The 13,221-nt window shown below is 38.1% G+C and overlaps 1 protein-coding gene across 1 annotated transcript; it reads left to right on the forward strand.

Annotated features, from left to right (window-relative positions):
• Positions 1 to 8,366: 8,366 nt before the first annotated feature.
• On the forward strand, positions 8,367 to 9,412 carry LOC123602426 (olfactory receptor 51F2-like). Its single transcript, XM_045486916.1, has one exon. It carries the CDS (start codon positions 8,468 to 8,470, stop codon positions 9,410 to 9,412), a length of 945 nt encoding a protein of 314 aa, XP_045342872.1. The 5' UTR covers positions 8,367 to 8,467.
• Positions 9,413 to 13,221: the final 3,809 nt, after the last annotated feature.

Genomic DNA, 13,221 nt, shown 5'->3' on the forward strand with positions numbered 1-13,221 from the left:
TAAACCTAACAGCATGTGTGCATGTGTATGTGCCAGACTGGATTTTAACATGTTGTCACCTGTGTGTGCTTATATTTTGTGTATGAAGGTTAGTCTTTTATATCTCCTCACATTGAACTTCTTGAGATCATTGGAAACATTTTCTCTACCAGGCTGGGCAAATTCTAGGGCATTGACTGCTTTCCGATCAGTCTCAGAAACTACTTGGGAATATTTATGTTTATGTATCCCCTGGCCAAAAGAATGTTATTTTTTCTTATAGCAATAGTGTTATAATAACATTATAGTATATTCTGAGCCAGAGCTTGGTGCATGCACATGGAACCATTGTGCCTGCTGTTAGAGCACTGGCACACATTGTACACCTATTTTCAAAGTATGGTCCATCTCGCTGTCCTACACTTACACCAGTCCAGCAGAACAGTAGCTGGTAATTCAGTTCAGCCTTCCAAAAGTCTGAGCAGAATGCCTCTCAATGAAGTCACATAGCCCCAGGAGTATGTAGTTATCAATATATCAATATCAATACCATTGAACCTGGGAAATACCACAGTCTGTGACATCATTACTGCATATAAATGTTTTCCCAACTTGTTAATCCAAATAGGAAGAGCAGAATTAGAAACAAAAAAAATGCCATAAGGACTTGCAATAAAACTACTTATTGAGTGCCAATGAATTTACTACAGTAAGCAGTAAAATATTCTTGCCTGTCAAATTAGCAAATTTTTATTTGCAAAGTTTTATAAAAAACTTATAATGCACAGTGTTATATTGTTGTGTTATCATGGACTAAATACTGTTTTACAGTAGAACTTTGTGAAAGTGTATTTTCCAGTACATTGTTGGCTTACAATGTCCATAAGATTCTCTTCCTAGAAATTTATCCAAAGAAAAAATAAGAGATATGGACAATGCTTTATAGAGAGGAACATTTATTGTGATATTATTCATAGTAGTAAAAATGTAGGTAACAAAAATTCTCAATGACATAGAAATAAGTAAAGCATTTTCTCCAGTCATAGGATACAAGCTTTAAAATTCACACATGAAGTAGCTGATATGGATGGTCATCCTAAATCAGGAAATGGGAAAGCAGAATTCAGGGCTGGAAGTTTCCTGAAGCAGTAAGCAGTGTAGGTTCTGAAAGAAACAGTCCTAGACAGGAGCAAAAGGCCAGAGACAAATCAGGTAATCTAGGGCTAATGTATCCAAATTATAGAAACAAATTTAAAAAGCAAGGAAAGAATAATAATAATAACAAACACTGGTTGCTGCATCAGTAATTGTGCTTAGAAATGATCTGTTTGCTATTTACCAAAAATATGAAGCTCCTACAACTCCTACTGGCCCTCCATGGTCTGGTGAAAGTCTCATTCTCTTCTCCTGGATTCAGCCATGTTGAATTATTAGTAGTTCTACCCTGTGGATATGGCCGACATTAATGATTCAATTTTAGTCAATAAATAAATGTATCTCTTTCTTTCCTCTATCACCTTCTTCTGGCTATTTCTATTATTCCTATTTATCCCACTCTTCTCTGCTCCCACCATGTTTTATACACGCTTCCATCAACATTCTTCATGCATTCATTTATCATTACGAAAATAGTGTATGCATACTATGTGTCTGTTATTGAGCAAGATTTGAGGTTATAACAGTGAACACAATGGATATTGCTCCAGATGTTAAAGAATTTAGTGGAGGATAAAATTAAGTATGTGGGGAGTTACAATACTGTGTTATAGTTACTCTAAAGAAGGAAGATTAATAGAGATTTCTGCTACTAAAGAACCAATAGCATCAGCATCACCTGAAAGCTTGTGAGAAATGCAGGATATCAGATGTACTGAATCATAATATGTATTTTTTTTCAAGATACATAAGGGACTCATGTATCTCATTCAAGTTTGAGAAGCACTGATGTAGATCACATGGATGTTGAGACCTAGCCCTATAGTCAAAGGAGGCTAATCAAATATAATAGCTAAAATGAGATCTGAGGAAATAAGGATTTCCTGAAAGAAGCTAGGGCTGAGGATAGTAGCATAGAGGGTAGGGAGAGGCAATAATAGCAAATTAGGGAAATGTTGCAGGAATGGTCAACAACATGGTCAATAAAACAGGTGTTTTATTCTAGAGGCAGACTGAACATAATATTGGAGAACTGTAATTCAGGGAAGTTAAAAAATAAACACAAATATAAAACAAAAACAAAGGAAAATAAAACAGTCCACACTATTCGGCTTCCGTTAATTTATCTTAAAATTTTTTTTAATGTTTTATTTAGTTTTAAGAGACAGAGTACAAAGGGGGGAGGGGCAGAGAGAGAGGGAGACAAAATCTGAAGCAGGGTCCATGCTCTGAGCTGTCAGTACAGAGCCCAATGCAGGGATCGAACCCCAAAACTATGAAATTATGACCTGAGCTGAAGTCAGATGCTCAACCAACTGAGCCACCATTAATTTATCTTTAATTTTGAAATAATAAAGTCTTAGAAATAGCTATTTTAAGTTTAATGTAAATGTAAATTTTATGTCAATAAAAAATAAAATCTTTTTTGAATTACATTTGAGGCAGAACTTAGGAATCAGTAAACAGCTTACTACTGCCTTGGAGAACAAGGCTCAGAGGTGAGCAAAAGTGGCCCATGGTTAGGGAGTTGGAGATGAATTCAGTAGGGTTGAAGCAGAGAGGGTGGAAAGACAGTGCTTTTAGGATAGAGCCAAAAGGCCTACAAAGCCAGATTCCTCAGGGATCTGTGAAGCCAGAGGATTGGAAGCAGGGTGATGTCCTTATCAGATTTCTTTTACTACAGTGACTGTCTTACCTGTCAGAAATGTGAACCTCTTGAGGGTAGAGACTACACCTTTTAATTCTTGATATCTGGAGCATAGTATCTGACACATACCAGTCACTAAATAATAATTTATTAAAATTGCTATATTAATGAAAAAAATAATTGTAATGACAATCAATAATCATAAATATTGACAATTGTTAATAACCTATTATGAGTGAGTACAAAGTGTTCTATGCTGACTTTTCTATAGATTAATATTGGGTCACTTTATTTATTACATGAACTAAATCTATGGAGCGGATACAATTATTATCCCCATGTAAAATTGAAGAAATTGAGTGGAGGTGGTTGCATAATTATCCCATGGTCACACTTTTGATGACAGAGCTAAGTTTTGGATCCTGGCTATCTGGTTCTAAATACTTTGATTTTAACCAGTGCTTGTCAACTCTAAAGGAATAGGTGAATGCAGAGAAGGTATTCAAAATATTCAAGCCTTGGGACACGCCAATTAGAAGAGACACTCTATCAACAGAATGAAGGAGGGTCATTATGCCCTCTGTTTGTGTATCCACTAACCATTAAACTTGGGCTGTTGAATGGTTTAAATCCCTCAGTTTGCACTAGAAAACAACCTGAAGTTCTCCTAACAGAATACTAGCTCCTGTAGCCCTGTTCATGGACCAAGGCTCTTTAGATTGGAATCCTTAGCGTGACCAGCAAGATTTTCACGTATATGTCCCTGTAATAGCCTGGGTATCCCCCTTTTGCTTCTGTATCTTGGAAACAACTGTTTGAATTATGCATTTTTCCCATGGAGTCTCAGTCATTTCATGACAAATTTATTCAGGGCTGTGAGGATGTCTGCCCCATCTGTTAAAGTGCTTTCTGCAGGAAGACTAAGTTTCTATATTAGTCCTGAAGATACCTCAAATGGGTAGCTTATTTTCAGATTTTTGATGAACTCCTGGAAAAAACTATGTCTTTCCAGACTTTCCTAGGAATCTAGAATCTTGTGACAGAAGGAAAAAAAAACTACACAGAACAAGTAAGCAATGCTAATGATAGTGAATACCTCATTCGTTTTTTCCATATAGCAGAACTTTGCAAGGCAGTGCCCTCTTGGCATAGCTTTTTATGCCAAGAAGTATGTTTAATTAGTTACTGTTCTTGAAACTACCAACCCTCTCAGTCCCCACAATTGTCAAAAGGCTGTATTAATGACCAAAGTCTGAGGGCCATTAATGAGTATCCATATCCACAGTTTTAACAGAAGCTGTCTGTCAAACATAGTTAATGTCTCTACCACAGGGATAAATGTATTAGTGTCAGTTTTAGACCAGTTATCAGAGTAGTATAGTGCCTTTGTAAGCTTGCAAGGGACATCTTGATTGCTCCCAATTTCTGGCGATGATGAATAAAAAATAAACATTCATATGCAATTTTTGTGTAGATATAAGTTTTCAATCCTTTGGGTATATAAGGAGTGAAATTGCTGGATTGTATAGTAAGAATATGTTCAGTTTTGTAAGAAACTGCCAAACTGTCTTCTAAAGTGGCTGGACCATTTTACATTTTTCTGGACCATTCCTTCAGCCATGAATGGGAGTTCTTGTTGCTCCACTTCCTTCCAGGATTTGGTGTTGTCAGTGTTCTGGATTTTGGCAATTCTAGAATCATTATTATTTTAGTTTGCATTACCCTGATGACATATGATATGGAGCATCTTTTCATATGCTTCTTTGCTGAATCACTTTCTTTTAAGTTATCATTTTGTATGCCTGTGTACAAGTTAGGAACAACTCTCCAGATATTCAGAATGCTCAGGAACAGTCATGGGCTCTGAACCAGATAACATTGCAGTGGCCTCAGTGAATACAGTTATTCACCCCTCCTCTCCTACCTGTGTTATCTATGTGTTATGATTGCTGCAATACTGGCAAATGACTGGTAAGCAAACTCACGGGTGATCCATTAACACCCCTTCTCCCTTACTTTTACTCTATGAAAGCTTTGTTTTGACTTAACAGCTGTCTGGGGGTCAAAACACTCTTGAATGAACTGGAATCCTGGAATCTCCAAGATATTTCTTTGGCGAATTAAGAATGAAGCTGCATACAAAGAAATTGCTCTTTGTGGTCTTTCAGGGCACAAAGGGTTAGCAGGACACAGGTGTATAATTCTCTACTAGGGATTTGATTTTCTGTTGGGAAAATAACTCTCACCAGGCAGCTTCTGAGCCCTTTGTAAAGCCTGCTTTTCTGAGGTCTGATACCTGAGTATTCTGTTTGAGTTCTCTTGGCAAAAGAGAACCTCTTTGGAGATGGCTTAATGGGGCAGGACTGGTCAGGGAGTGTTTTCCTAGCCTTGGGACAGAAGCATCTTTCTGCCCATAAGGTTTTAAGGTTGAGATAATCTCTCTCTCTCTGGCTTTAAAAGACTCTCTGCTGCTGTGTGGGATGACTCTTCAAAGAGCAGAGGGTAAGAGCAAATGACTTCTCCTTTGCATAAGGTCAGTGTTTTAGTGCATTGAAATCTTTTCTGAATACATCAAGGACTCTACAATCTTAAGATAGTTTATAAAACCAACAGTTCAGAGAAAATTGGTGAACTTAGTAGTATATATTTGACAAATTCATATACTATATATATTCATATATCAATTTAAAAACAATTGATATAATAAAATATACATTAAAGTCATGAAGCTATGAGCATGTGTTCATCATTGAACATATTTTAAAAATTAAATTCCTTTTAAATAAGTAATGGCAAAGCATGGCATTTGAAGTCAGAGAGAATAGAGTTTAATTTTTAGATCTGCCATTGTCATGTTGTATAAATGTGAGAAAGTAACATGATTCCTTCGAGCCTTGGTTTTCTAATTTTAGCTTCAGTTTTCTCATCTATAAAAGGAGCTCATAAGACCCAGGGCATGTTGTGATAGTGATGAATGCAAAGCTTTATAGTGGGGGCAGTCTATTTATATGTTCTTGGTAGTCTGGTTACAAGGATTTGTAAGTCATGGCCCTTGTCTTGGAAGAATTCTCCACTGGGGAGAAAGAGACATTTAAGTATACCTTCCCATGAATAGTTATTTAATATTTGCTCATTAGTTTTAGTGCAAGAGGACCAAAGGAGGGTTAAGAATCATAGAATTAAAAGGAAAAAAAGCTATTATTTTCCCACAAGCTTCACTAATGGAGTTCCCTGCATTGGAATAGTCCCACTCTGTTTTCCTTTGATTCAAAAAGGAGACCAGAGGAAGCATGCAAAGCAGTGGAAAGAGGATTCAGAGAAAGAGATATAATGAAGTAAATTGTTACATAGTAGGCATTTAATACATTATCAGTGTTGTTACTAAAGAGAAGGCTAGTTTGGATACTTAGATAATCCTTTGGGGTCTCTTAATTTATTTAACTCTAATACAAAGAACATTAATGTGAGAGCCTGTTTCCTCATCTTTAAAATAAAGAGGTTATTATTTAAAGGTCCTTACAAATTCAGAAAAATTTTTTTTATCACCAGGTCTATCTTTGTATAGAAATATATCTGGTAGGATGAATACTAGATTAATCAGAAAAAGTGTTGATCTCCCATTTTAATATATGCCAATATGGTTACATGAACTTTATTACTAATTTGAAGGGGTATCTATCAGGAATCACAATATATGCCTGATATTAAGGGTCTAGGGTTTATTACTATTACCAGATATAACGAATTCATTCATTGAACAGATACTCTTAGAAACTGTTGTGCCAGGCATTTTTCCTGGCTCTGAGATCAGAGGTCTGAGAAAAACTGACGAGGGCCTTGTGTTTTCCTGGGGGTTTATTTTCAGCTGAGTGGCACGCCTCTCCAGTCTCATCAGTAGACTTCTTCCTTTTTGAAAATACTGCTATTCCCCAGGGCTCTTTCCTCTGACCTCCTTCACTGTTCCTAGGACTTTAAACCAGCCACCAGTTAGACAACGCAGGAGTCACTTTTTTGGCAAAGCAAGTTAAGTACATATTCTAATTCTTGCATGTAAGTCACAGGTGAAAAAGTGAGATTTGTCTTCCAACTGATGTACAAGCATTGAAACCAACCAATGGATTTTATTTTGTTATACATTGCCCCTCAATTCAGATTTTCTAGACATTATTTTTTTGTGTTTGAGTTCTTAAGAGCCTTCCTATATTGAACATTTTTCTCTTTTCTTCTCTTCAAATGCCCTCTTCATCACACTTCATGTAATGAATTATCCCCATTCTAGTCAAAGCCACTGCCTGTTAATAGAGTTGGAATGAAACTTACCAAGTTGACTTATATACACTTTGATATTTTCTTTCCCAGAGTCATGGACAGGCCTTCTTGTGGTACCAGATGTAATTCTAATTGCACATGCTGGAATTTTGTAGATATTTAAATATTTGTTGAGTGAATACACATGTGAATGAGTAAAAAAGGAGCACGTACCTTAAAAACCAAGTATTATTTCTGTAGATAAAATAGGGTGTGAGAACACTTAGGACAAGAATCACTATAGAGGAACTTCTTTAATCCTACAGATTTCTTGATGTGGGTGAACATGTCATCATCCTTCACCTGAATGGAGATTAACCCAGATTCATGACAGTTACTAAGGGACCACACCCACCAAAATCTCCATTCATTTTCTTATCCTTTCACAATAATGGAATATTAAGAATCATAATCAGGTAATTCCTCTCTAATTGTTATGTCTTAGCTTGAAATTAGTTCCTTTGTTCTTGTAAGGTTAACTTTGGGCCATATTTCTTCAGGGAGAATTTCCCTTAAACAATATCCGATTCAAGGCTACTACCTATACAATGAAACGCTTTATCAGTTATCACCCATTGCAGTCTATTTGCCAGATTGAATTTGCTCTTCAATAATATTTAGTTTTTATCAATAGCCATTGTGCTATTTAATCAGTGGTATTAGAAAACATTTAATATTGTCTTTATGATCCTCTTTTATTTGGATGCATAAGGACTTATCTTTTTTTTTTTAATGTTTATTTATTTTTGAGAGAGAGAGAGAGAGCGCGTGCAAGTGGGAGAGGGACATAGAGAGGTGGGCAGAGGATCCAAAGTGGGTTCTGTGCTGACAGCAGTGAGCTCAATGTGGGACTCGAACCCATAAACTGCAAGACATGAGCTGAAGTCAGGAGCTCAACCAACTGAGCCAACCAGGTGCCGTAGGACTTTTAAGCCTTAATGGACCTCTTAAGGGGAAAAGAGAAGTGAAGAAAAGCAGGATGAATTGGCTTTTGTATTGTCCCAGAGTTGCACAGAAATATCCTATCTGTCCATGTACACGGAATCATAAAACTGGAAAATATGTTACTGTTATCTACTCTAACCTCCTTTTTTACACATGTATGTGAAAATGTACTGAAGCCTAGATATAACATGTTACTCTTGCTAAAACCCAGGTGTCCTTGTATATGATTTAGTGTTGTGTCTCTTTCCTTAGTTCACCCAAGATGGACTCCAAATCTAAGAAAAGGATAACTGGGTTTGCACTTCCATTGAAGAACAAGACAAGGCTCACTAGTGATCCTGGATTGTATGATGTGTAGACGAGAGTGAAAACATTTTCCTTGCCTACTTGTATGGTCCTTTCCTTCAGGGAAATCTGCTTCCTTCACTCATCATGCCATCCTTCAATCAGAGCATTTTCCACCCTGCAGTCTTCTTTCTTACTGGCATCCCTGGCTTTGAAACTTACCATGCCTGGCTCTCCATCCCTTTTTGTTGTCTCTATGCCATTGCCATCTCTGGGAATGGCATGATCCTGTTTGTGATCTTCACTGAGTCGAGCCTCCATGAACCCATGTACTATTTCCTCTCCATGCTATCTTTCACGGACCTAGGACTATGCCTTTCCACATTGGTCACCATGCTGGGTATTTTCTGGTTCAATGCTCGAGAAATTAGTTTTGATGCCTGCATTGGTCAAATGTTCTTTATCCATGGTTTCACATTCATGGAGTCCTCAGTACTCCTGGCGATGGCCTTTGATCGCTTCACTGCCATCTGTAACCCACTGAGATATGCCACAATCTTAACCAATTCAAGGATCATCAAAGTGGGCTTTGCCATTGTTATTAGGGGGACAACGGCTCTAGTGCCTTTACTCCTGCTCCTAAAGCGTCTGTCTTTCTGCCATGGCCATGTTCTGCACCATTCATATTGTTTCCACCCTGATGTGATGACGCTTTCATGCACAGACACCAAGATCAACAGTGCATTTGGTTTGGCCATTGTCATATCAACTGCTGGCCTAGACTCTGTGTTTATCCTCCTTTCCTATGTTCTGATCATCCACTCTGTGCTCAACATGGCCTCCCCAGAGGAGCGGAAAAAGGTCTTTGGTACCTGTGTCTCACACATAAGTGCTGTTACCATCTTCTACATTCCCATGATCAGCTTGTCACTGGTGCATAGATTTGGGAAGCAAGCCCCTCCCCTTGTGCACACTCTCATTGCCAATGTTTATCTGCTCATCCCTCCTGTGATGAATCCCATAATCTACAGTGTGAAAACCAAGCAAATTCGTAAGGCAGTGCTCAAAATATTCCTTTCTAAGATTATTTAAGAATTTTTTATTTTATCTTTTCTTCCCATAGTCTCTCTAACTCATATTTGATTATTATATTATTTAGTTATTTAAATTAGAGTTAGGTAACCTACAGTGTAGTATTAGTGTTAGGAGTAGAGCCCAGTGATTTATCACTTATATATAACACCTAGTGCTCATACCAACAAGTGCCCTCCTAATACCCATCACCCATTTAGCTCATCTCCCACCCAACTCCCCTCTAGCAATTCTTGGTTTGTTCTCTGTATTTAAGACTCTCTTATGGTTTGCCTCCCTCTCTCTTTTTATCTTATTTCTCCTTCCCTTCCCCTATGTTTATCTATTTTGTTTCTTAAATTCCACATATGAGTGAAATCATATGATATTTGTGTTTCTCTGACTTATTTAGCTTAGCATAATACACTCCAGTTCCATCCACGTTGTTGTAATGGCAAGATTTCATTCTTTTTGACTGCTGAGTAATACTTCACTGTGTGTGTGTGTGTGTGTGTATATATATATATATATATATATATATATATATATATATAACACCTCTTCTTTATCCATTCATCAGTTGATGGACACTTGGGCTCTTTCCATACTTTAGTTATTATTGATAGTGCTGCTACAAACATGAGGGTGCATGTGTCCCTTTGAAACAGCACACCTGTATCCCTTGGATAAATACCTAGCAGTACAATTGCTGGGTTGTAGGGTAGTTCCATTTTTAGTTTTTTGAGGAACCTCCATACTGTTTTCCAGAGTGGCTGCACCAGCTTGCATTCCCACCAACAATGCAAAAGAGATCCTTATTCTCTGCATCCTCACCAACATCTGTTGTTGACTGAGTTGTTAATATTAGCCATTCTGACAGGTGTAAGGTGGCATCTCATTGTGGTCTTGATTTGTATTTCTCTGATGATGAGTGATGTTGAGCATCTTTTCATGTGTCGGTTAGCCGTCTGGATGTCTTCTTTGGAGAAGTGTCTATTCATGTCTTCTGCCCATTTCTTCACTGGATTATTTGTTTAAAAATTTTTTTTTAACATTTATTCATTTTTGAGAGACAGAGTGTGAATGGGGGAGGGGCAGAGAGAGAGGGAGACACAAAATCTGAAGCAGCTCCAGGCTCTGAGCTGTCAGCACAGAGCCCGACGCCAGGCTCGAACTCATGGACCGTGAGACCATGACCTGAGCTGAAGTCAGATGCTTAACTGACTGAGCCACCCAGTCACCCTTGGATTATTTGTTTTAAAAGCTTGATATGTTTCTCATACCAGAGAGTACTGCTGTATTAAAAAGGGGTCATACACTGTTCAGTGCTTGGCACTTCAGGAAGTGTTTCTGGTACATGCTGTGTGCACTCCCTGTTGTGTTGTGGCTGCTCTTCCCCCCCTGGTCAGGCCTCTGCAGAGCTCCTCCTTGCTTGCAGTGGTGGAGTGTTTGGACCTTTAACTAGGCGTGCTTTGATTTGCTTTCTGAAGTAACTCTGGAAAAAAGAGGAAGGAGTAAAGCCTGATCCCATAAAAAGAGAAAAGGAAAGAGAACAATACAACAAAAAACCAAACAGAGAATCAAAAAACTATTATAAGGCTGATTCCAAAGAAAATGAAAGGAAAAAACAGAAGAAAAGAAAAAAGAATAAAAAGAAAACAATAAAAATGACCAATTAAAAAAAAAAAAGGAAATGAATAAAACAAACAAGAAACTATGAGCCTGATTCCAAAAAAAAAAAAAAAAAAAAAGGAAGACAAAAGGAGAAAAGAACTCTCAGTGTAGTGTTGAGGCGTGATTTTCAGTGCACTTGGTGCATGAGGGGTGCTGGCTATGCTGGCTCTGGAGGAGAGGCCTACTCCGGAGGCCTACTCTGGAGGAGACGCTTGCTCCAGTAATTAAGTAGCTGCCAGGCAAGAGGGGCAGGGCTTGGTGTAAGGCGGTCCACTTCACTGGGGGCTGCTGTGTTTCTTTCTGAAGTCGCACCTCGTTGATGTTGGGGATAAATGGCACCACCCCAGTCTCTCTTGCCCAGATCAGGGATCTTACAACCCCTACTGTTCAGGCAGCCCTCACAGAATAGTGAGGGCAGTCAGCTGGCCCTGGGCCACAACTCCCCTGCATTTTTTCTTTGGCACATGGCCGGGATTCAAAACCTAGAGTCTTAAAGGACTGGCACTGTGCAGAATTGAAAAAGCCTATTTATAAATGCTTTCATTCTGTTCTGATCATGCAATAGCTTCATATTTAGTGAGTTCAAGAATGTAGATTCTTGGGGATAGGGACTGTGTCTCGTGTACCTTTGGCCTTGTCACAAATGCTTCCATTGGCACAGAATAGGACCACAGGTAAAATATTTCTACAAAGTGGACAAATGAAGTCATGAATTGGGGTTTAAACAGCCTTATAACCTCTGAGGTACAGCATGATTCAAGGGATATTTGATATAATTTCCCTCAGTAGGAAAGTCTAAGTTACAGTAATTCTAACCATTTATTGGTAATGCTTATTATTTCCCCAGATAGACTACTCATGGCCACAGAACATGAATAAGCCTAGAAAACATGAAGTCAAATAAAAATCAAACTTACTTAATTCTTAAAAGGGTTATTCAGGTCCCTTTGGTAAATGTATTAAAATTTTAACTATGTAATATCCAGTGATTTATTCTTCAAAATACGTGTCTAATGGGGGAAAGTGGGCCAAGATGTGTTGTGATGTTCAAAATATCATTATTCGTTGCAATGCAAATCTGGAAACTGCTTAAACAATTATTTTAGGGTATTGGTTAAATAAAATATAAACTCTCATGCAACCAGCTAAATACTGACATAGGTATAAATTTATATATTATTAAGGGAAAAGATAGATTAGTTTACAGGGTATGTATCACTGTTTGTGTATATATTTCATGGGAACACACACACACATACACTTGCATATCCACTCACACATATACATTGTAAAAGTGTGGATAGATATGTTCCAAATGTCAAAGTACTTGTCTTCTGATAATTAGAGATTGGCTTGTTTATATTTTCTGTGTACTTTCCTGCAGTTTAAAAATGCTCAATAGGGGCGCCTGGGTGGCGCAGTCGGTTAAGCGTCTGACTTCAGCCAGGTCACGATCTCGTGGCCCATGAGTTCGAGCCCCACGTCAGGCTCTGGGCTGATGGCTCAGAGCCTGGAGCCTGTTTCCGATTCTGTGTCTCCCTCTCTCTCTGCCCCCCCCCCCCCCCCCGTTCATGCTCTGTCTCTCTCTGTCCCAAAAATAAATAAACATTGAAAAAAAAATTTAAAAATGCTCAATAATGAGTGTTTAAAATTTTGCAGGTAGTGAAATAATTGATTTCCATTTAACACCCACTTGAAAACACAGTAACTTTTTTGTTCTTCATCTTCCCTTGTAACTGCTTCCCCATGGGTCTTCACAATCTGTCTTCATACCACCAATTTATAATATGACATCCACTTCCTGCTTTTGTCCATTGCTGTACTAACTGTGGTTCAAAACCAGGGCATCAGAACAACTTAATATCTTCAACCCCAACCTGGAACTACTTAATCAGAAATTCTTTAGATGGAGCCTGGGGATTTATATTTTAACAAGCTACCTCCAGGTTAGCAGGCATGTTAGATAACACTCTTCTGGGATGTTTTCACTTCTGAAAAAAATACCATAAATATCTTGCTGTTTGTCTTTGATTGTTTTGTGCTCTATAACTGAAATATTCACCTGCTCTCCACCCACCCCTAGTAGTTGCCTTTTCCTTCTTCTAGGTGCCATTAATAAATCTTTGTCTTATAGGCAATTAGGGACATCTTCCCTG

Source organism: Leopardus geoffroyi, chromosome D1, assembly GCF_018350155.1.
Source record: "Leopardus geoffroyi isolate Oge1 chromosome D1, O.geoffroyi_Oge1_pat1.0, whole genome shotgun sequence".
Lineage (NCBI taxonomy): Eukaryota > Metazoa > Chordata > Mammalia > Carnivora > Felidae > Leopardus > Leopardus geoffroyi.

Excerpts from the sequence above, each read along its gene's own strand:
- LOC123602426 (XM_045486916.1), top strand. The coding sequence starts at position 8,468 with ATGCCATCCTTCAATCAGAGCATTTTCCACCCTGCAGTCTTCTTTCTT.